This window comes from Hyperolius riggenbachi, chromosome 3 (assembly GCF_040937935.1).
Source record: "Hyperolius riggenbachi isolate aHypRig1 chromosome 3, aHypRig1.pri, whole genome shotgun sequence".
Lineage (NCBI taxonomy): Eukaryota > Metazoa > Chordata > Amphibia > Anura > Hyperoliidae > Hyperolius > Hyperolius riggenbachi.
In genome coordinates this window covers 177,582,219-177,607,605 of record NC_090648.1, presented here as the reverse complement: position 1 = coordinate 177,607,605, position 25,387 = coordinate 177,582,219, and the positions used below count along the sequence as shown (strand labels likewise).

General features: G+C 43.2%; 1 protein-coding gene across 1 annotated transcript in view; it reads left to right on the top strand.

Annotated features, from left to right (window-relative positions):
- Positions 1-25,387, top strand: part of EFL1 (elongation factor like GTPase 1) — a 424,348-nt gene that overhangs the window by 37,986 nt on the left and 360,975 nt on the right. Inside the window, exon 11 of the mRNA XM_068275325.1 lies at positions 13,633-13,755. Coding sequence (XP_068131426.1) covers positions 13,633-13,755 — 123 coding nt within the window. The remainder of the gene's footprint in view (positions 1-13,632; positions 13,756-25,387) is intronic.

The following is a 25,387-nucleotide window of genomic DNA, read 5'->3' as shown; positions in this document are numbered from 1 at the left end:
CGATCCTCTCTCTCTGGGTCCTGCATCTTCTGCCGCGATCTTCTCCAGCATGCCTTCTTCCATCTTCTTCTCCTGGCAGCATGCGTGCCTCTTTAGTGGCAGCGGTAGGCAGGGCCACCGGTCACCTACCGCTAATCAGAATAGCGGGGTCCTCCATACTGCGGCCTCCATACACACTCTCCCTGTACACTAGCCGCACATATGCGCCGTGGTCACGCATGAAGAGGAGCGTGCTGCCAGGAGAAGAGAATGGGAGAAGGCATGCTGAAGAGGATTGCAGCAGAAGATGCAAGACCCAGAGCCAGTGGGTGAGGGTCGTGGCAGCAGGAGCAGGTAAAGTATGGCAAAAGCTTCGCTGCACGCCCTGCATACATTTTTCCATATCTTTGGAATATAAGATGTGCCTACTTTTCTCCCCAAAGAAAAAGTGCATCTTATATTTCGAAAAATACAATATTTAGATAGTGCTTATTTACAGTAAGAGTGGTTAAATGTGGAATATCTTACAACAGGAAGTAGTTAAAGCAAATTTTATATCTGCATTCAAAGGGCTTGGATGTTTTCCGTGCATTGGACGACACCCACGGCTATAATTACTTGATAAGTCCCAGCAATTTTGATCCAGAGATTTTATCTAACTACCACTTGGAGTAAGGAAGGATTTTTTTTTTCTTTTTAGAGCTAATTGGGCCAAGGTTAAAGGCCTTCCTCTGGATCAACTGGGATATATGAAGGTGGAGTACAGTGTTTTATAAAGTATTTTAAATTTATTTTTATACTTTTTTCCCCTGGTTGAACTTAATGGATGGATGTCTTTTTGACCAAACTCTGTAAATGTACAGTTGTGTTCAAAATTATTCAACCCCCAATGCTGTAAAAGGTTTTAGGCAATTTAGTGTACATTTGTAATTGTGTTCAGAATGGAATCTTACAAGGACTTTTTAAAGAACCAAATGCAACTAAAATAACATCAGTTGTTTTTGTAATACATTAAATGTTTTTTTGTGTGATTGACAAAATTATTCATCCCCTTAAAGACTACCACTCTTAAGAACAGAGGTTCATTCAAGTGTTATCGATCAGGTATTGAAAACACCTGTGGATGTTAATGAGCAGCAATCAAGCATAATAAGCACCAATTAGGCAGATTTAAAATGAATGTGATACTCAGCTCCTTCTAGACATTTACTGGTGTGTTTACAAACATGGTGAAGTCAAGAGAATGGTCCAGGAAGACAAGAGAAGAGGTGATTTCTCTTCACAGGAAGGGCAATGGCTATAAGAAGACTGCAAAGATGTTAAACATACCAAGAGACACCATACGAAGCATCATTCGCAAATTCAAGGCAAAGGGCACTGTTGAGACGCTACCTGGTCATGCCAGAAAGAAGATGCTGATTTCGACTGCTGTGCGCTACCTGAAGCGCAAAGTAGAGAAAAGTCCCCGTGTGACTGCTGAGGAACTGAAAAAAGATTTGTCAGATGTAGGTACTGAAGTTTCAGCTCAGACAATAAGGCGCACACTGCATAATGAAGCCCTCCATGCCAGAACTCCTAGGCGCACCCCCTTGATGTCTCCAAAGAGAAGAGTCGACTGCAGTATGCCAAAAGTGTGGACAAACCACAAAAGTTTTGGGATAGTGTTCTGTGGACTGATAAAACAAAATTAGAACTGTTTGGGCCCATGGATCAACGCTATGTTTGGAGGAGGAAGAACAAGGCCTATGAAGAAAAGAACACCTTGTCTGCTGTGAAGCATGGCGGGTGGTCAATCATGCTTTGGGGCTGTTTAGCTTCTGCAGGTACAGGAAAGCTTCAGCGTGTGCAAGGTACCATTAATTATCTTCAGTACCAGGAGATATTGGATGAAAATGTGATGCAGTCCGTCACAAACCTGAGGCTTGGGAGACGTTGGACCTTTCAACAGGACAATGATCCCAAGCATACCTCCAAGTCCACTAGAGCATGGTTGCAGATTAAAGGCTGGAACATTTTGGAGTGGCCATCGCTGTCACCAGACTTAAATCCAATTGAGAACCTCTGGTGGGACTTAAAGAAAACAGTTGCAGCGCGCAAGCCTAAGAATGTGACTGAACTGGAGGCTTTTGCCCATGAAGAATGGGCTAATATACCCGTAGTTCGCTGCAAGACACTTGTGTCAAGCTATGCTTCACGTTTAAAAGCTGTTATAACTGGAAAAGGATGTTGTACTAAGTACTAAGAATGAATGTCACTTGGGGGTTGAATAAAACTGATAATGAAGTGAGCACAGAAAAGACATTTGCGGTTATTTATTTCTTTTTAAATGTTATGTTATATTTGTCTCACTTACAACTGCCTCTTTGATTTAATTGTAAACAAGATGACTGAAATGATCAAAATCAATGTCAAACTGGCCAAAACACTCAATTTCAGTGGGGGTTGAATAATTTTGAACACAACTGTATATTAGTAATGTACATGTGATGTGGACATTAGACTTTTCTGTACAATATCAAGTAAAGGTTACATGTGGCTAGTTAGCTTTACTGATTAGTTTTATTTTTAAAGAATCCTTTACTAGATCAAACTGACAATTTCATAATGCTCTATTTAAACAGTATTATTGTGGGAAAGCTGTACGTGTAATATAACCAGTGAGTAAAACGCTGGTCGCGATGGGAAGCTGCCAAAAGCCCGCATAAGCCTCCGAACGAGACGCCGTCAAAAGGGACGATGCTAGAAGCCCGTGTGAACTGGCCCTTAACCAATACAGACTGGCCCACATTTATGTTGCAGTCCATTACTCTAGTGCTGTTATTTTATTATTATTAGTATTATTATTTATTTATAAAGCGCCAACATATTCCGTGGCGCTGTACAATGTAAGAAAACAAACAAGGGATACATAATGATACAGACAATGATATACATCAAATATGAACACTTGCAAAAGTTAAGAGAAAGAAAGCCCATATGACTAGCACCACTCAAAAGTATAACAAAGTTTATTCACAAATTGTATATATAACTACAAATACATATGACATATTGGAGTGTCAAAGACATAGATAAAAACAATTAAAACCGACCTAATGGTCGTATGTAGTAGCAGCTGCAAACAATCATGTCCATATAGGTGATGAAAATAAGGTTATAAAACCACCATATATATCACAAGACAATGGCAATATATGCCCAAATAATTGCCTCAGTGTGCATCTAAATAGAGCACACAAAAGGTTGAACCCGGGTTCAGTAAAGTGCAACATGTACAAATAAACACAAATACATACACATCAATACATATATAGCGTAACGTGCAAGTTGTCAATACTGACATATATCATGTGCAAAATGGACAAGGAGGCTGCTATATAAACCAATCACCCAGAGGCAGCCTATATTCTGGAGTGCATAGAGAAAAGAGAAGTGCCAAAAAATGGAAGAGAAATACTTAGCCCGGGTAGACCAAGGAGGCTGGAACAGTGCAGCTGCAGATATGAGGGAGTCCCTTCAAGACAGTCCCGCAAGCTCCGCGGGCGTCACCCCGCTTTGGAAGGAGAGGAGAGGGATACCATGCTGACAAACGCCAGATCGGCGTTTAAATAGAAGAGATGGAGAGCGGGCGTGCACCCCAGAAGTCTCCGGGCAACCACCGGAAGTGACAACGCGGAAGGGGAGGTAGAGCGAGGTGAGGAGTAAGGAAGTGAGGACCACGCTGGAGCGCAAGCGGCAGATGCCGGAAGGTGAGTCATAGCCATCAGCCAATAGTGAGCAGGCAAACCTGGAGACAATAGATAGGTAGACAGCCACCAGAGAGCAAGAGAGTAACCACCAGAGGGAGCCAGACCCAAAGCCGCTCACAATGGCTTAGCTGACAATGCAATAATACACATAATTCAATATACTTAATAGCTTGATAATAAAAGTACATACATTTGAAAATATATAAATATATATCATTATCCATACATAGCAATATATAAAGATTTTACATACATCAAATATGAACACTGATACAAGATACAGAACTGCTGATTACAATTTGATTTAACATGATGACTAAAATGTATAAATGTCTAACAGTGTGCAAGCAATTAAATTAATAACCATCCATGACACAAAAGGGTGAGAGCCCTGCCCTTGCGAGCTTACAATCTAAAGAAATGGGGTGGAAACAAGAGGTGGGGATGTATACAGTATATGTACAGGCAGTGCGCAATTAGGTTATTTAGTGGGTGCATGGCCTAAGCTAGAGAATATGCTTGTCGGAAAAGGTGGGTTTTGAGGGAGCGTTTAAAGATTTCAAAGGTGGGAGAGTGGCGGATGTGTTGTGGAAGGGCATTCCAGAGGAGGGGTGAGGCACGTGAGAAGTCTTGTACATGTGAAAGTGAGGAGGTAATTGTAGAAGAGGATAGAAGAAGCTCGTGTGCAGATCTGAGATTGCGGTTGGGTTGGTATCTGGAGACTAGTGAGGAGATGTACAGGGGAGAGAGATTGTGGAGAGCTTTGTAGGTTAGGGTTAAGAGTTTGAACTAAATCCTCTCATTAATTGGTAGCCAGTGAAGAGCTTGACAGAGAGGGTCAGCAGAGGAAGAGCGAGAGGAGAGATGAATGAGTCGAGCAGCAGAGTTCAGTACAGAATTGAGCGGTGTTAGTCGGTTAGTTGGAAGTCCACCAAGCAATATATTGCAATAGTCCAATCGAGTTATAATAAGAGCATGCACTAACATTTTGGTTGTGTCATGGGAGAGAAAAGGTCGGATACGTGCTATGTTTTTCAGTTGGAAATGGCAGGAGCTGGTTAGGGAGTTAATGTGAGGAGTAAATGAGAGAGAAGAATCAAATATTACCCCCAAGCACCGTGCTTTGGGAACTGATGTTATAGACGTGTTGTTAACATTTATTGTAATATCAGGCAATGGGGTGGACAGGGATGGTGGAAAGTTCAGTTTTATTCATATTAAGTTTTAAGAAGCGAGAGGACATGAAAGAGGAAATAGCGGACAGGCAGTCGGGAACCCGTGTGAGGAGGGAGTTAAGGTCTGGGGCCGAGAGGTACAGTTGTGTATCATCTGCATATAGGTGGTATTGGAAACCAAATGAGCTGATTAAGTTACCAAGACCGTGCATGTATATGGAGAAGAGGAGGGGACCGAGGACAGAGCCTTGAGGTACCCCTACAGACAGAGGATGTGAAGAGGAGGCCTGATCTGAATAAGAAACAGTGAAAGACCTTCCAGAGAGGTAGGAAGATATCCAGGAGAGAGAGAGGTCCTTTATTCCTATAGATGAAAGGATCTGTAGGAGTAGAGTGTGGTCGACAGTGTCGAATGCTGATGACAGATCTAGAAGGATGAGTATGGAATAATAGCCTTTGGATTTAGCTGTGAGGAGATCATTAGCTACTTTGGTGAGGGCTGTTTCTGTGGAGTGGTTTGGCCGGAAGCCAGATTGGAACTGATCAAGCAAGGAATTTGCAGATAAATACTGACTTAGTTCAGCATGAATGTGGCGTTCAAGTAATTTAGATGAAAATGGAAGAAGTGACACTGGGCGGTAGTTAGCAAGTTCGGTGGGGTCTAGAGATGGTTTTTTAAGTAGTGGTGTTACAACAGCCCTCTTGAGTGAGGATGGAAAAATTCCGGTGGAGAGGGATAGGTTAAACAGCGATGTTAAGGCAGGGATGAGGAATGTGGATAGCTGTGGAATGAGATGTGATGGGATAGGATCCAACGAACAGGTGGTTAGATTGGATTTGGAGATGAGGGAAGAGAGCGAATGTTCGGAGAGTGGAGAGGAACTGGAAAGAGAGCAGTCAACAAGAGGAGTGGAGATGGAGTTTGATGTCTGCGTGGAAAACACACTACGGATTTTTGCAATTTTATCTGTAAAGTATGTTGCAAATTCTTCAGCTGATAAGCATGAAGGAGGAGGAGGAGGGGGTGGACGGAGAAGGGAGTTGAAAGTACTGAACAGGCGCTTTGGATTGTGCAAGTGGGAGGATATGAGGGAGGAGAAGTATGATTGTTTTGCAGAAGAGAGAGCGGTTTTAAACTTGTTCAACTCTTTTTTTGTAAGTAATGAAATCCTCATTAGTGAGGATGCTGGAGAAACACCGTGGTGTACTGCTCAGTGTCACTGCGGATGGATACAGCCGGATCTATTTTCACCCAAGACCCAAGCAAGTGAGTGTGGAGCCACTGATCCAGGAAGAGGATCCAGACACAGCCTGCAGCGTGTCTGTGATGGTGTCTCCATAACATTACACAACACTGTGTTATACTGCAGGAGGAGCTCATTGACGAGCAAGGTGCCCATACTCTCAAGGAATCTTCTGGCCACAGTGACTGACCCCCATCAATACCCAGGAGTGGTGAGTGAGTGCCCCGCACTTTCTATCTACTTACCATGAGTGACGTGGACAGTCTGTCTGTATCTTTGGTGGGTTTGCACCCTGCACCACCTGAGGATTTAAATAGAGAAGCGGATGCTTCAATAATAGAAGAAGACGACATAGATGTTGTTATTGAGGGGGTCTCATCTTTATTATCAGCAAGGGGGGCAATGGTGGATCTATTGCCTGCTTGTAATTCTGTAGCAATAGAGTACAAGTTTTGTAGTTTGAAGATCCTGGAAAGGACTTTGTATGATCTCTCAGAGCAAGAGGTCAAAGTGTATTGGACTGTACAGACCCTCTCCAGGTACAAAGAGCTTCAGTATGTTACCAGGGGGTTTCGTAAATATTCAGAGCCTGCACAGTATCAGGATGACCCGACCTTTATGAAGGAGTGGCATGAGGAGCACATCCGCCATTCTCAGAGAAAAATGGAAATAGTTCTATCTCGAACTAAACTAGAGTATAATCAAGTTATGGAAAAATTGAAATTGTTGAAAAATGAGTTGAAGACTAGGGTAGGGGATGCTCGGTTTAAGAAGCTTATGAAAGAAATAGAAAAACGTTTGATCCCCATCCAGAATGAGATTCGTGACAGAAAGCAGAGGAAATTTATTCGGGATAAAGAGGACTACCTGGGAAACAAGATCTTTTGCTGGGATAAGGGAGTACCCAAAAAGAACTGGCCAAGACCCGGGAAACCAGGCAAACCAGATCAACCCTCTAAACCCCATAAACCTCCAACTAAACCTAGGCTAGGCCCTAAAGGGAGAGGGGGATGGACCACTGAGTCAGGTTCAGAGGGGAGTGGGGCAGAAGAGGAGTCTCCACCTAACAATGGGAGTGGTGGTAGTGGGAGTCTAGGAGCCCAAGGTAAAGAGGGTCACCGCCCTTTAGGCGCAGGCAAAGCAGGGGTAGGGGGAGCCGTAGGAGGTGTATCCAAGAAAAGGAAACAGATACAGTGGAAGGGTCAGGAGTAGTGGGTGCACCCAAGTTGGGGAATACCATTGTGGATAAAGAAAAGGAACTGAGAGTGATTAATCTGTCTAACGTGGAGTTATCAGAGGACTGTCTAACACTGCTTTCTAAAGGTCTCAACTACTGTATTACCAGTGATTTTGATATATGTCGTTTTGAGGTGGATCTTTTGGAGGCTGTTAGAAAAATAAATGTGCACAAATTCTTTAAGAGCAGAAATGAGGCAAATGTGATCTATTCAGGGGTAGGTCCTTTGGGTTTCAGCACCAGTGCCGCCTTTGATGCCAAGGATAAAGAAATGTTAGGGATTCTAAAAGAACTCCTGGAAGAGGGTGGGAGCCAAGAAAGAGAGGGGGAGGAGGATGAGGGGATGACAGGGATCATAAGTCCTTTCGCAAGTCCACATTCAATCCACCGATTACCCCAGGGAGCCCGATAGATGTATTTCACAGGGGTATCCTTGATGAAATTAAGGCTTGTTTATACCCTTAAGATGTTATATCACATCACTGAAGGCGAGAGGAAGGCACTGGTATGGCTGAGATCCAGGACCGATATTGTGTGTAAACCCGCCGATAAGGGGGGAAACCTGGTAATCTTGTCCATCGAAAAATACTTGGAAGAGGCGTATCGCCAACTGGGGGACACTTTGACCTATGTGGAATTGAAGTCAAATCCAGTTGAGAAAGATAAGGGGAAACTAAGAGCTCTTTTGAAAAGAGGGATGGAACTGGGATTCCTAAGTCGGAAGGTGGGGGAGGAGCTGTTTGCGGAAAAACCCAGGTTCCCCCTTTGGTATTATCTACCTAAGGTGCATAAAACATTGGAGAACCCACCCGGGAGACCTATTGTCTCCGGGGTGGGCTCTCTAACTGAAGCTCTCTCAAGATATTTAGATTATAGGTTAAGACCTTGCCTCAGAATGGTGAAATCATTGGTGCAGGATACAGTGGACATTTTGAATGTCCTGGAAAATTTTGAGTGGAAGGACGGCTATCATTTGACCACAATTGACGTGGTCAGCTTGTATAGCCGCATTCCACATACAGCGGGACTTATAGCGTTGCGTAGCGTTTTGGAAAAATACGGTAAAAGCGATGAATTCTCTGATTATCTATGTGAATGTATGAGCTTCATTTTAGAACAGAACTCCTTTATGTTTAATGGGAAGTGGAACAAGCAGGTATCAGGGACCGCCATGGGGACCCCGGTAGCACCCACGTATTCTAATCTTTTCTTGTCTGTGTGGGAGGATGAAACTATCTGGTCCGCCGTTAACCCCTTTCGTGCTAAATTGAAGTTATGGCGTCGATATGTGGATGACGTCCTTGTAGTCTGGGATGGTGACAGCATGGAGTTTGCTCAATTCATGGAGTGGATTAATTCCAACCAGATAAATATGAGCTTTACATCACATTTTGGGGACAGGGAAGTGGAGTACCTGGACCTCAGGGTGGTGATTGAGAATCAGGCGATTACTACTAAAGGGTTCAGGAAAGAAACCGCCACTAATAGTTTGCTCCATTTTGCTAGTTACCATCCCAGACATGTCAAGGACGCCATCCCGTATGGCCAATTTCTGCGCCTTCGGAGAAATAATAAAAATGACACTGATTTTGAGAGACAAGCGGAGGAATTGTATGACCGCCTCAGGAATAGAGGTTATGAGGTAGAATCAGTGGGCAAAGCCCTTGATAGAGCTTGTGAGGTCCCTAGAGAACAACTTCTCACCAGAAAGAATCGATCATTTTCAAAGACAAATCGGTGTAACTTTGTTTTTGATTACTCTCCCCTATCTGAAAAAATTAGACAGGCTATTAGGAATCAGTGGCGTATTCTAAAGTTGGATAGTACTTTGAAGGATCTAACTATCATGCCCCCTAGGGTCAGTTTTAGGAGGGGGAAAACTATTAGGAAATTACTGGTACACAGTGATGTTAGAGTTAGAGAGGAAAGTTCGGTAAACTGGTTGTCAAAGAAAAAATGGGAAGGCAATTATGGATGTGGACACTGCAGTGCGTGTCGCTCTGTTAGAAAGGGTAAGGTGGTCCAGATTGGACCAGTCACCTGGAGAATTAGAGAATTCATCAATTGTCGGACAAAATATGTTGTGTACTGTGTTTGGTGCCCCTGCGGTCGTTATTACATCGGGAAAACAGTCCAGCCCCTAAAGGAACGATCCCTCCAGCATAAAAGATCTATCGGAAACGGGGTAGGTGCTACCCATCTGATAGAGCATGTAAATGAGAGCCATGGTGGCAATGCGGAGTGTCTCTCCTTTGCAGGCTTGGAAATTGTACAAGGTGACGGCAGGGGAGGTTTGAGAGATGATCGACTCTCTAAAAGGGAGGCCTGGATGATTTCACATACTGAGGCTCTGGGGAATCTGGGTTTTAATGAGAGGGATGAGGTTAATGCATTTTTTAAGTAAAAGCTCTAGGTAGGATTTCAAGTTATACTACACTGTCACCTTAACCCTCCTGGCGGTTTGTAAAAATCCGCCAGGGGGCAGCAAATACGTTTTTTTTTTAATTTTTTTTTTTTCATGTAGCGAGACGAGGTCTCGCTACATGATAGCCGCTGCCGAGCGGCATCCCCCCAGCCCCTCCGATCGCCGCCGGCGATCGGAGATCAAGAGATCCCGTTCAAAGAACGGGATCTCTTGGAGGGCTTCCCCCGTCGCCATGGCGACGGGGCGGGATGACGTCGCCGACGTCATCGACGTCGTGACGTCAAAGGGGACTCCGATCCACCCCACGGCGCTGCCTGGCACTGATTGGTCAGGCAGCGCACGGGGTCTGGGAGGGGGGCAGCTGCGGCGACGCGTATAGCGCCAGATCGGCGGGTAGCGGCGGCGATCGGACAATGCACGCAGCTAGCAAAGTGCTAGCTGCGTGCAGCAAGAAAAAAAAAATATGCAAATCGGCCCAGCGGGGCCTGAGCGGTGCCTCCCGGCGGCATAGCCCGTGCTCAGCACGGGCTTACCGCCAGGGAGGTTAACCTGTAATATGTTCATGGTTGTCTCCCCCCCGCCCCCTTTGTGAGAGAGAGGTGGGTGGTGGGAGGGGATACCTGGATATAGGTGGGGTAGGAAGAGAAGGTGTCAGGCCCCACGTGTCCTGAAGAGGCGTGGTTACACGTGAAACAGCTGTAAAGACATAGGGGCTTTCGTTTGTACCTGTGCTTTGTGGCTTCAATAAAAGAAGATTCTATGAGGAGTGCCGGAGTCTGTCAGTTCTTTCAGCTATACAGAAATCCTCATTAGTATTAGTTTTTCTCCAACGGCGTTCAGCTACCCTAGAGCACCCCTTTAGCTGTTTAGTAGCTTTGGTCAGCCAGGGTTGCGCATACCTTAGCAGTAGATTAGCTACAAGCTGTCTCCCTTTGTTGCCATGTGTGGTTGCTACTGCACTGATACAAGTTGGAAACAGATCACGCATATTCACATTTCCCTATGCATAGCCAGCCAGTTTTGGCGGCCCACATGCATATTTATCCAATACATCTGCAGCAACCATGCAGTAAGATGGCAGGTAATGCTGCTTTGTACAGCATTGTCCAAGTACAGCTTAAATACATTGCATATTGCATGCAATAAATGCTATGTAGCAAGAAAGAACTACACCATTGCCAATAACCAGGGTGCCATTAGTGAACTCTTGTATGCCTCAAGGGCCATGCGTGTGCTTTTTTTGGTTTATGAATTGGTGATTGCACTGTTAAAATAATACCAGTTGCCTGACTCTCCTGCTGATCCTGTGTCTCTAATACTTTCAGCCACAGCCACTCAACAAGCATGCAGATCAGGTGCTCTGACTGAAGTCAGACTGGATTAGCTGCATGCTTGTTTCAGGTATGTGAATCGGACATTATTGCAGCTAAAGAGATCAGCAGGGCTGCCAGGCAACTGGTATTGTTTAAAAGGAAACATCCATATCCCTCTCAGTTTAGGTTCCCTTTAAGATTGAATGCTGAATCAGCCTCCCTGAACATAACCTATATAACCAAATAAATAGCAATCACAAGAAATTGGTGAGAGAATCCTTCCCTTATCAGTTTACAATCTAAAAGTATAGGTAGGAATCTGTAATTTCCTGAGTTGCTTCTACAAGAAGCAGAGCTCAGTCATTGGCTTGAGATAATGACCCAAGTCAGATTGGGGGTTTACCTGAAAATGGGGTCTTTTAAGGGTGTGCTAAAAGTGGGATAGAGTAACCAAGCAGCTCGGTTTGACCCAAACCACTAGGAAAGTATATGCGGCCAAAAGCCTTCCTGCTAACAAAGCAATGCTTGGTGTGATTTACCTTCTTAACACAGAAGGAAACTTGCAATAATTTAGCTATAAGCGAAAATTTGTCATTACCCACAATGCACCACTACTGAATATGCAAATTATCTCTTTATGCCCCTGTAGCCAAGCTAGTATCCAGAACCGCTGGTGTATAGCAAAATGTGGTTGTGTAAAATTGAAAGTTATAGGCTTGCTATACACCAGTGGTTCTGGATTCTAGCCTGGCTACAGAGTGGCATAAAGAGATCATTTTACATATTCAGTATTGGTGCATTGTGGGTAACCACAAATGTTCACTTATAGCTGAATTATTGCAAGTTTCCTTCTGTTTTAAGAAGGCAAATCACACTAAAAGTGAGATGAAACCATAAATGGAAAACATTTGTACCTATTCTTAGTTACAATGCAGTAGTTTAACATAATCTCCCCTTTCAAAAATGTTTTTATTTTCTTTTTGAGATTAATATAACTACCTAGTTCATCATCCTCTAATACACAGCAAACAGGAAGTTGCCAGGCGAGTGGAAGCTCTCTGCCTGGCTTTCTCCATTTTAGTGATATGTTGACATTGACATGTTGACGTGACAACAGCTGAAGTGTCACTCGCGAATGGTCCCATTTGCGTGGCTTTCACTGGCCTGACAGGGACTTGTTTGCTACGGCAATGTGTCACTATTTGGGAGAAGGTTGGGGAGCAGAGGGAGACAGCCAGGCAGTGAGCTCCTGCCTGGCAACTTTCTCTTTGCCATGCAAAAGAGCAAGGTCAGCCAGGTAATTATATTAATCTTAAAAAAAGCATATAGGGACACATATATTCTATTTAGCGTGTCATCCCACTTTACAGGTTTCAAGGACTGGGCAGGGACAAACGTTTTTTTGGTGTGGAATACCAGAGAAGGGAAGAGGCTTGAGAATTTTTATATACATAAACGTGAGCAGGTGAACCTGGTGAGGGATAACAGCAAATTCTGAGCAGGGAAGAGGTTCCAGTTGGGGTGGAGTCCTAAAATAAATGAGGAGCTATATTACAAAGCAGACACCTTGTGTAAAGCTTTGCAGATTAGAGTTAGGAGTTTGAACAGGATCCTCTGAATAATTGGCAGCCACTGGATAATTCAAGCATGATTTTTATTTCCGTTTGGCAAGGGATTTTCCAGTTTCCGTTATTATATTTCAGATGTATTAGAGATGTTTGCCTTTTAAAGTTCACTAGTAAATCATTATTAAAATCCTAATTAACTCGGTGTGTGACTTCTGACACCTATTTTACCAGAAACCGTCCAGGGCAAGGTTATTATTTGTTTAATCAATATTATTTTATGTATATTGCCAAGCCCCCCTGGAGTTGCAATATAAACACTGGAAACTCCTCACGCAGCCCCTGTTATGCTGAACTTAATAACGGCAGTAATCTCATTCCCAGCCTGAGGCATATTAAACAGGTTTTTGTGCAGCGAGGCTGTGTTTTATGCATGCCTATATAACATCCATGGTGCAGACAGATCTGTGCCAGCTACAAGTGAGTACATCATTTGAACTGGAATATCTTGGCTACTGCTCTCGACCAACAAAGGTTAGACACATTTTCTTTCTCTCTATTTGGCACCGTGGATTTTCCGCACTTATCTAGAAAATGAATGATAAAAGTCTGTGCTAACAGCTGGTGTTATTAAAATATAAATTCACTGCCACTAAATCCTAGCACCACGCCAATCCACAGTCTGGATGAAGCTGCAGCTACTGCCAGACCGTTTCCATAATTAAACTACTATTTTCTTTGCTTTATTCTTTGACTGAGCTGACACTTTTTTTTAATCAACTACCACTGTTAGCCTCATGAAAGGACTTTATTTTATTAGTTTTGGCTAGAATCTTCTTGTGTCACTAAGTGCCTGGGGACCAGTTCAAAGTGCGTTAAGCAGGTCTTATTCCTCTTTTGGTACAATGATCAACAGTGTGTGTCCTTGACCAAATATCTGTGAAGGTATGGTATGCAAGAAGCTCCCCAGCCCCCTGGACATGTCAGCAGAGAGGGTGGAAAAGCTGCTCTGTGCTGGACCTCGTCGCTTCGACACACTGCCCCCGCAGACACAACAGCTCAAAGATGGTGAGTACGGTTTTATATTTTTGCCCAACATATATAGCGTTATTTAATTTTTATATTTCATAACGTATTCAGAATTCTGCATGGGCTAAAGGTAACCTTATGTGAGGTGTGTGTAAATATGCTGTGTTGTTGTTGTTCTTTTTTTGCCTGAAAAGTTAATATTCAGCTATGCAATAGAACATTTCTCTCCAGTCAGGGCCCAGTCAGACTATAGCATCCCTCACTGATAAGGACCTATGTTATGGGTTTTTTCTGGGTAGTGAGGGGAGACTGGAACCGCGTGCCGGAAGTCGGGGGACAAAGCAGCGCAGTTAACATTTTTACATTTAGGCTGGAGATCCACTTTACATTTTATCATAGGTGGTGACATCTTTACTGCTGGCAAGGTGCATCACTGCAGAATGTTTCTTGTGTTTTCCGAAGTAAGCAGAAACACCAGGTCTTTCAGAGTGCATTGGGAGGAGAAGTCTTCCTGACCTCATAGCCAAGGCTAAAAATCACAGGGAGAGCAGGTTATGATGATGATGATGTTATCCATTCAGTCGTATCCAACTCATGGTGATTCTATGGGTTAGCTCTCTCCATGCTGTCTGATCTTGTACCATTTCTGTCAGTTGCCTTAAAGAGACTGTGAAGCGAGTCTAAATTTATTAACATGCAGTCATGTGAAGCAATATAACCCATGCTAAAATGCCACTATCCCGCGGCAAAACGAGGGTTTTTTACCCCCCAAATCCCCTCAGTGGTTCCTGGGGAGCGCTTCCTTTCAGCTGCAGCTCTGCCTCTCAGCGTGTCAATCCCCTGCTGATCGCCGCCTCTCTGCCCCTCTCAATCTGCCTTCACAGAGAGGGGCAGGGAGAGGTTAAGATCCGTGCGGCGATTGACGCGCATGGAGGCAGAGCTACAGCTCAAAGCTCTGCCTCTATGAGCAGCAAAATCCACGACCAAGAAAGTTGTGGATTTTGCAGGGGGGATTTGGGGGGTATAAACCCCTTGTTTTGCCGTGGGATAGTGGCGTTTTAGCATGGGTTGTACTGCTTCACATGACTGCATGTTAAAGTAAATTTAGACTTGCTTCAGAGGCCTATATGCAATTATTTTTTTCTCCTGAGTTTTCTCCAAGGTGATATTTTCATAACTTGCCATAAAATGCCTTTTAAGCCACCAGCAAACAAGAAAACACTCAAAATAGATTTAATGGTACCTTTTCACCAACTTTTGGGTACTTTTTTCAATTGTAAAATGCTGAAAAGTTAGTTTAAATAGAAGATGAAAATTATCCCCTAGGAGATAACTCAGGTGAAAAATATAATTGCATATGGGCCAGAGTCTCTTTAAGCTCAATCCTGTGTCATCTTTAATGGTGTCAAGCCAATGTGTCCTGTGGCATCCTTGTTGCCTTTAGAGCAGGTTATATACCAATATAAAAAATATATAGATATGGGAAGTGTTTCTGATGCTGAAACCAGAATAATAAATGTAAAATTGGGTATCCTGAATAACCGATGGACAGGTAAGTAAAAACGCTCTGTACTACACATGCTGTCATTTGTGTTTTACAGATTCATTCTCAGGTCAGGTGCACTTTAAGCAAAACTCAAGTAAAATGAGATTGTTTCTACCTATAGCAATAAACTACAGTTCAATAAACGTACTGTCTCCTGTGAGGGTTACTTTATTTTTTTTTAAATGACTGAATATAGCTTTGACGAGAACACTCAAAACTATAAAAATCCATCTTATCTGTGCAAAGCAAAAGTTTCCCCCCCCCCAACAGTGTTCACAAACAGTTACACTTTTTACAAATTATCACACTGTACTGGGTAAAAGTAGTGTATAGTGTACTGGTTAAGGGCACCGCCTTTGACATGGGAGACCAGCGTTCGAATCCTGGCAAGAGTCAGTACCTATTCAGTAAGGAGTTCAAGGCAAGACTCCCTAACACTGCAGGGTGGCCCCTTTAGCGCATCCCAGTGGCTGCAGCTCTTGAGCACTTTCAGTCCAACAGGAGGAAAGTGCTATACAAATGTTAGGATTATTATAATTATTATAATAGAAAGTGTACATACACTCTGTTAATATTTGTTTGTTTAACTTGATTCAGCGTTTTGGGTTGGCTTCCATAAGCTTCTTACAAGTTCCGAGGAATGTGACCCAGTTCCAGACAAATGTGGGGGCCCATACACCTAGTGATTTTCCCGCCGATATACAGCAGATTCGATCACTGTGATCGAATCTGCTGTGAAATCGTCACGCAAACGCTGACAGAACGATCGACTTCCATCCGAAATCAATCGTTCCCGTCGATCCGTCCGTGGAAAAAATATTTTTCTCGATCGCCGGCGAGTTGGGAGTGCGTCAATAGTGGCGTTCGAATGACCGAAGCGGAGATGCATTACCTTTTCCGGCCGGCGTGACTCCCCCAGTCTCCGCTGTCCTCTCCGGGCGCCAGGGCTGCAGCCTCCTTGAACTTCCTGTTCCGGCAGGAAGTTTAAACAGTAGAGTGCCCTCTACTGTTTAAACTTCCCCTGGACAGGAAGTTCAGTGAAGCAAGCCTGCCGAACCGGAGACCAGCGCGGAGAAGAAGACAGCGGAGACCGGGGGGAGTCGCGCCGGCCAGATCAGGTAATGTATAGCTGGCGGGCGGCAGCTTCACAGATTGTGAATCAGTTTCATGCTGAAATCGATTCACAATCTGTTTGCAGTAAAGGCAGCCATACGATCCCTCTCTGATCAGATTCGATCAGAGAGGTATCTATCTGTTGGTCAGATCTGATGGCAAATCGACCAGTGTATGGCTACCGATGGACAGTCTTTGACTTTGTTGTCCTTAAGCCATTATGCCACACCTTTGTAGGTATGCTTGGGGTAATTGTCCATGTGGCAGACCCATTTGTGAATTAAAGGGACACTTAAGCCAGAAAAAAAAATGAGTTTTACTCACCTTGGGCTTCTACCAGCCCCCTGCAGCAGTCCTGTGCCCTCGCAGCCACTCACTAATACTCTGGTCCCCCGACGTCAGCTAGTTTCGTTTTTGCCGACAGGACCGGCCACGCGTAGCTTTCTCCGCATTCCCGACTGTAATTAGCGTTATTGCGAACCGCAACGCGTACAAAAAATACGCGTTGCCGCATATCTATGCGTAGGTAATGCGGCAACGCGTATCTTTAATTAATTACAGTCAAGAATACAGTCAGGAGAAAGCTACGCGTGGCCGGTCCTGTCGGCAAAAATTAAACTAGCTGACAGCGGGGGACCAGAGGATTAGTGAGTGGCTGCGAGGGCACAGGACTGCTGCAGGGGGCTGGTAGAAGCCCCAGATGAGTAAAACTCATTTTTTTCTGACTTAAGTGTCCCTTTAAGGTGCCCCTCATTAATACAGTCTTGGTTACCACTTCTAAGTAGTATGAGGGACTACCAATAAAGTAAATTCTAAGTATATTCATTTAGTTTACCCTTCTGTTCTATAAATTTGGTAAGATTATACAATCAAGATTGTATCACTGATGGTTAACCTTTCTGCTTAGCTGTTGAGATGTTGCTACAGTATGCCTATAGATGGCTTGGGTTTACAGGGTCTTAGCGCAGCTGTACCATTTTAAAGATAATTTAAAGAGAAAAAGTTAGAGAATAGACAAGATAACTCTCCTTTAAAATATTTTGTCATGTGAAAATAAGGTAAACATTTTTTTTCATTTTACATTTATGCATTTTTTTTTTAATGTGTGGAATAAAACCTATAACTTAAAAAGAAACCGTAACCAAGAATTGAACTTCATCCCAATCAGTAGCTGATACCCGCTTTCTCATGAGAAATCTTTTCCTTTTCACAAACGGATCATCGGGGGCTCTGTATGGCTGATATTGTGGTGAAACCCCTCCCACAGGAAACTGTGAGGACCATGGTCCTCGCAGTTTCATGTCTGTGAACCTCATTGCATTGTGGGAAATATCAGTTTACAGCTGTTTCCAACTGCCAAAAAAGTAAGCAGTATCTCCTTTCACTGACATCACCTGCCAGCAGTAAAAATGTCACCATGTGACCACCATCAGAATGTAAATCAGGGAGAGGAAAGCTTTTACATTGGACAAACACTGACTAAATAATTTATACATAAATATTGTAAAAATGAAGCACTTTTTCATTCCATTTTCACTGGAGTTCCTCTTTAAAAAGTAAGCCCTACCCATGTAAATGTATGTAGCCCCACCTTCCCAGTGATGTTTAGCCTAGGCTGTTTAGCTATGCACAATTTTCCCAGAGCATTCTTTTTTTATTCCTATATTATTTTCACTGGCTTTGAAACAAACATTCCACAGAAATGCACCTGACAGCATGATGTCATATTTAGTTTAAGGGAACGCTCCTTTTTGACATCAAGGGTAGAGCAACAATCCTTCATAGGGCAGTCCACTTCAAAAAATGTTTGTATTTTGTGGACATTTTTGAAACATTTTGAACTCTTATTGTAAATATCTTTGTGGTCTCTCTAGAATGAACATATAATCCTTACTACATTATCGTGCACTAAAGATGTCGCCACCTGTGATCATTTACAGAATGTAAATTGGGGTGAGGAGAGAATTCACAATGGACAAATACTGGATAATTTATAAATTAATACTGTAAAAAAGCAATTTTATTCATTACTTTATTTTCACAACAGTTCCTTTTAAATGTCAAAATTGATGTTTAATAGTTTTTATACCGCATTAATTCCTCTACCTGTGGAGGAAAAACACGTAAAGTTTGAACTTTCAGTTCATCTCCAATCAGAGCCTGTCATTTAACTTATGCCTGGTAGCAATCCATTCCTCTGCTGCCTTAATCTCATCGCTGGTGGCTGACAGCCCACCTCCATCCAGCTGTTACAGAACTACAGGTCTCCATTGCTGTTTGGGGTGCTGCATATTGCTTCGCTCTGGTCTTCTGTGCTCCCATTGATTTGTCCTTTTCCCTTGAGATTACCTGTTTTTTCACTGCATCTCGATGATTGATTGAGCTTGGATTGTGGTGCACCATGGTCCCACCCTGAGAATTACCAAAGTTCTTGTAAACCACCGGGACTGATTTTATATCCTCCTGAGTTTGAGGAGAGGACAAATCTCTAGACACAAGTGTTTCATTCAGTGGTAAACAGACCAGCAATTCCTTCTGTGGAACAATACATTGGTTCACATACACTTCTTGTAAACGGCACGGCTTATATTACAAATAGAGAGCATTAAGGGAATTGATTTGTTGCTCACCATGTAGAGCTTCCCGTTAGGTCTCAGCTGGACAGTTATTGAACTCTTAAACCTTTTTAGTTAGGTTTTATCTTGCTCTGCACTGCCATACATCAGTCCAGGCGGTGCTTGTAGTGCAGAGGGCCCTTCATTCTGGGCTGATTGTAAAAGATTATGGGTTTGTGTGTTCAATGTGCTGTACCGACCCCACTGCTAAAATGATGGCTCTGTAAAGGAGGTTATACTCTTCTGTTACATTAACTATTTTCAGCCACTGTACAGTAGTTTAGTTGCTAATTATTTTACTCCGCTTTTTTATGTATGAATGTTTTTTATTGTGCAAATATCATGACCTTAAAGAGGAACTTTATTAAAAAATAGTAGTAGGGGAAAAATTAATAAATCGATACATTGCAAATTGAGAAGTTAAAAATAAAAGCGAGATCAAGATATGATTGAAATTCACCATGTCATTTGTTCCTATTGTTTGATCCGCAGCAAGCCTGTAAGTCAACATATTTACTATTAGCAGACAGGAAAAAAACTACAGAGCACTGTCAGGAACCGGCCCGCGGCACGCCTGCGTATACGATTCCCGACTGCGGGTTTGACCAGATCGAGAGGGGAAGCAGCCTTAGTCAAGCTAAAACAAGGCTGGGACCCCTCAGAACACTTCTCACTGCCACCACTAGCTGTTGCTAGACACTTCCACTCTGCTGTCGAGTTCTCAGCGCGCAATCCGCGTTTTCGTATTCGAGTCAGCTTTGCGCTTTAGGCCGAATTCGGGAACGCCACGCACACACACACGCAATTGCAATCTTACACTGTAGTGAAGCAAAACCACTAACAGTCGTTCCAAACGATACTGTTAGCCACTCTGCTGTCGAGCTACTCGCAACTGGCGTTTTCGTACGTTGGGTCAGTTGCGCGCTTTAGGCCAACGTATGACAAACGCCCCACACACATGCAATTACAATCTCATACGGTAAGGTTGCTCAAACGTAAAATCAGGCATGGACTTATACACAGTTACACTTCAGTCGCTCCTAGGCTATGAGTGTTAGTTTAGTACAGCAGAAGTCAATCTTATTAAATAACAATTTAGTATTCCAGGAAAAAAGTGGAACAATGCAGAAAATATATACAAAAGATTTACAATGATAAAAGTTACAAAGATACACACAAGACAAGTTGCAAAAAAGGGAAAAACGTTACCAGAATATCGATCTGGGAGTTGTTTGTGGGAGGACGCAACTTCTGGTCAGGAACCAGGTTAGCCTGTTATCTCCAAAGACTATGAGTTGTGAAGGACCTGTGCAGGTTCTTATAGACCCATTTGGTGCGTGGGCATTGAATGTCCCATCCCCCAAACTAACGCAATTTCCCCGTTTGTGACATCACGGTCTGCCGAGCAACTTGTCACATCTGGGCTAGCTGTGACATGCAAATGTGAGAGCTTTCAACATTCCCTTCCTCTAATTTCCACAGGCAAAAATTGTATCTTGAGAACAACAAGTATCCCGTTTACACTTACAAATTTCAAAGCAATTCCACTTCCAGCCCACTATTTAGACTAAGAGGTAGCCGAACGCCTGTGTGGGCTTCAACCTGGTCGGGTAATTGTCTAAGTAAATGTTTCCTTGCTAGTGGCTAGGTAGTCAGTTCCTAATTACTGTCCAGGTTCCTTTGCCTATTGAATGTGACTGGCCTATTCAATGAAGACAATGGCAGTTCACTTGATCTCTGCCCCGAATGCAAATCTAATCTACATCTACATACAGACTCACATTAGCCGGTTCCTGGAGCCAGGTGACACCTTCCAAAAGCCAGACTAGCTTCCAGCAGACACACATATCTGAGGTAGTACCAAGCAGACAGAAAAATGAAAGAAATATGTTCCTGTCTTATCCTTAACATCATCAGCATCATAACTAGCTGCTATATTCCTGACAAGCACCAACTTCCATTATCTATAATCACACCCACTAACAATGAGATAGGCTAAAAAGGTTTTTTGTTTTGTTTTATAGATTTACATATCCACAGAGGTAGATACTGGTTGCTTGGCAGTTGGAAACAGCAGTTATTTCTCACAATGCAACAATGCAGAAAATAAACTGCCATGACATTGGTCATGACATCACACTGTGGGAGAAGTTTCACTGCAATATCAGCTACATAGACCCCCCCCTGATAAACTATTTGAGAAAATATTATGTGGGAAAAGGGGGCATTGATTGGCATGAAGTTCAATCCTTGGTTAAAGTTCCTCTTTAAAGAACAAGCGACACCCATGCTAACCTAGAAATAAAAAAACACATTTATAAGTAGATAAATACTAGTTCTTATATAACAGATGTACTGTGCTATCCCCATAATGATTCCTGTGAATTTTATAAAGGAAAAGCAGAAAATCCTATTCTAGGCAGTGGCCATCCTGCTAAGCTAAAGCTGGCCACTAACGGTCTGATTTCTAGCGAAAAATGGTTCGAGCGATCAGAAATTCTGATCGGACGAAAAATCGTTCACTACACCATCAACTAACCAATCATTGCTTCCTATCTATCACGACCACCAAGAAAATCCAAATTTTCGTTCGACGAAAATTCATTCGGGCGACATTTTTTTCACTCGTTCATAATCGATTGTGTCCACCAATGGATATTATTTACAACCAATCCGATCAGAATTTTTGATCGCTCGAACGATTTTTCGCTAGAAATTGGATGTTAGTGGCCAGCTTTACACTGACATCATATCCTCCCTGACTCTTGTTTCCCCCCCCCCCCCTCCCTTCTCTTGCTCATTGTGTATTCATTAGCTGCCCTCCTCCCAGAGTCTTTAGACACTCCACTGAGGTGTATACTAGGAACTGCACTGTCTTTTTTTTTTTCCTCCTGCAATCGCTGAGTCGCCACAGCCTTGCTTGTAAACACAAGTGAGCAGGGATCGTGTTTCAGATAGGCTAGGCATGGAAATAAATGGAAGAGGAGGAATATATTCTAGATAAAACGAACCCTCAGCATTCAACTGTTTGGCACTGACTACTAAAGGGCCAGTGCTCCTAAAGTATATGATAACTCCAAACCATAACAGCAGAAAAAGTTTTGCAAGTTTTGAATGCAGGATTAGCATCTTTATCACTTAATACACTCAGACCAGTTGCTGTTGAAATTTGATTTTTATGGTTAAAATACTGCCCTCCCTGGCGGTACCCAGTTTCGGTGGCTGCATCCACTGGAGGGATTTTTTGAATAAAACTTGTTGTAATACTTGTAGCTAGCACTAGGCTACCTACCTGTCCCCCCCAAGTCCCCCCGATCGCAAGCGCTTATATTTACCCAGCCGCGATCCCCAATCAGCTTCAGTCGTTGCTATGGCGACAATGGGACATGACATCTGACGTCATGCGCAGTTCCGATCCTCCCCATAGCGAAGCCTGAAGCTAATTGGAAGGCTGCGCCATTGCGGGATCCCTGGGGGTATGTATTACATCGGCGATTGGGTGGGATCGGAGCAAAGCGGAGGGACTTGGGAGACACAGGTAGCTAGCCTAGTGCTAGCTACAAGTATTACAACAAGTTTTTTATTCAAAAAATTCTTCCCGGGGCCATGCGATCCTCTGCGGCGGCTACCCCGAGTGTAGGTCGGGGTTACCGCCAGGAGGGTTAATGACTCCTGCCAGAACTGTTGAAATTAAACTCTAGGTATTTTTTTCATGTTTGTTGTGTCCGCAACGTAAAAGACAGTAAATATGAGCTTATCTTCGTTTAGTAATCAGGAAAAAGAGGTGGGCACTGTGGACTTCAGTCTTAGGGAGGGTTCCACTCACTGGTGCTGGGGTGTAGGGTATCACCTCTTGTGTGCTTGGATTCAAGAAATAGATTTCATGTATACCATAAGAAAGAGAAACAATCCTGCACTGCTCCAAGGCTTTTAATTCAGTCAGCTCAATCTTCATACAATGTATTCAAGTCCATTCCATAGAAAATACATTAAGATCTGACATACCCTTCTTGAGTCCTGGCTGTGGGGCAATGTGGGGGCGGCAGCGGCCTGCCTGACGACCGTTTCGCTCAAACGAGCTTCCTCTGAGGCTCCGTGCGCTCTACACATCCCGTTATGGGGGATTATATACTGACAAGCAGTGGCTTAGTGTTCCGGGCACGTGACGCCGCTACGCATCAGTTCCTGTCTGCGTCACCCGCGGGCACGCGTCCATTACGACGCGTGTCACGCGTACGTCTACCACAGGAAGTCCATGCGTTCCATGCTGGATTCCACCATCTCCTGTCCCCGCAGGACGCGCACACGTCTTTCATGACGCATGTCACGACGCATACACGCCTGCCCCCGGACAGGAGGAAAGTGCGATCCCCATCAGATACCTAGGGCCCAAATAATTTGAGTCCCAGCATCTTCCACTGGGTGGTGCTCAAATATACAGGAGAGGACAATCACTATACATATCTTATAGTATCAAAACACAAATTAAAAACTGTATCTTTACTTCAACATTTGTGTAAAAACCTATATCTTAAAACATATAGTAAAAGCTATATTTCAAATAATGCATATTCAATTAAATTCGTTCAATACATATTCCATAGATTCTCTATATATGGAGATCGGGTCGTGGGTTATATAAAGGCTACTCATTTAATGCTAAGCATACATTTTTCTTATTTAATTCTCCATTCCTGGATATTTATGTACCATATATTAAAGATTTCCCACATTCCCCCACCTTTTTGCATTATTTTGTTCTAAAAACAATTCCTCAGGTTTAGCTGGACGAACCATTCAACCCTCTTCTTCATTTATTTATGGATCTAAGAAGCATTGCATATCTAAGTGGTCATTCAGACCCAAAGGTCCCATGGCATCGCTATTCACTATCCATCTACTTTCCTTCCTTAACAAACACTGTTCTCTATTACCTCCTCTATTTGGGATCGGTACTACTTCTAATCCTGCAAAGGAGAGACATGTTGCATCCCAGTCATGTTCGTTCCTACAATGTTCGATCAACCTACTACAACCTCTTCCAGTTCTTACTGACTTCACATGTTCGTTTATACGTTCTCTCATTTCTCTCGTTGTCATACCAATGTAGAACCTATGACAGGGACACCAGATGATATAAACTACGTACTTCGTTCTACACGTTATAAAGTCCTTGGTCTTGTTTTCTATAGGTCCAACTTTTAAATATTTTCCTGGTTGCATCTGGGGGCACAAAGAGCATCGGCCACATCTATAATTTCCCTTTTGTCGTAATTTCTCCAACCACGTTTGTTCCCTGGGTGTTTTAAATTCCGTTGATGTTAATTTAGTACCAAGGGTGGACGCTCTCTTAAAAGTCACTAAGGGGGGTTGTTTGCATATCTCTCTCAGGACCGGATCTCTCTGGATCACCTTCCAATTTTTCCAAACACTTTGTTTCACTTCTTTATGCATGGGAGTATAATCAAAAGAGAAAGTCAGTCGATTCTCCTTCCTCTCTCTATCATCTTTTTCTATCCCTCTATTCTTTTTTATGAGCTCCTTTCTATCCCTTTTTCTTGCTTTTTCTAAAGCTTCCTCTAGCATCTCAGGTTCATAACCTCTTTTCTCCAGGTCTAATTTCAGGTTCATTGCTTGTTCCAGATTTCAGGTTCATTGCTTGTTCCAGATTTCAGGTTCATTGCTTGTTGTTGACTTAAAGGCATTAATATACAAAGAAGTTAAACCAAATTTGAATAGGAATGATGAAAATGCACTGAAATGGTTCAAAGATAGACCCAACCTAATACTGAAGAAGGCAGATAAGGGAGGAGCTTTAGTAGTGATGACAGCACAGCAGTATAATGAAGAAGCAATGAGACAATTGCGAGATGAGGAGACTTACAGACCCCTAAAGGAGAACCCCACATTGAAATTCATGGGAAGTTTAAGGTCTTTGATGAGGAAGGGAGTGGAAAAAGGCTTTTTATCAGAAAAATTAGCAACTGACTTGATACCACAGTTTCCTAAACGCCCAATATGGTACCATTTACCTAAGATCCACAAGTCCCGGACTAGTCCACCGGGACGACCGATAGTCTCCGGTATGGGTTCCCTAACCGAGAGACTGTCGAGGTTTTTGGACCATCTCTTGAGGCCGTTGCTCCGATTGGTGCCATCCTACTTGCAAGACACCCTAGACGTGCTGAGAAGCATAGAAAGGGAACCTTGGAGCGACGGCGATGCGATTATAACGGTTGACGTGGTCAGCCTATATAATCGAATTCCTCATGTGGCATGGGTAGAAGCAGTAAAATTCTTCCTCTTACGGGCAAATAAAGATGAAAATTACACAGAGTTCCTATGTGAATGCCTAATGTATGTGTTAACTCACAATGCCTTTACATTCGACGGGAAG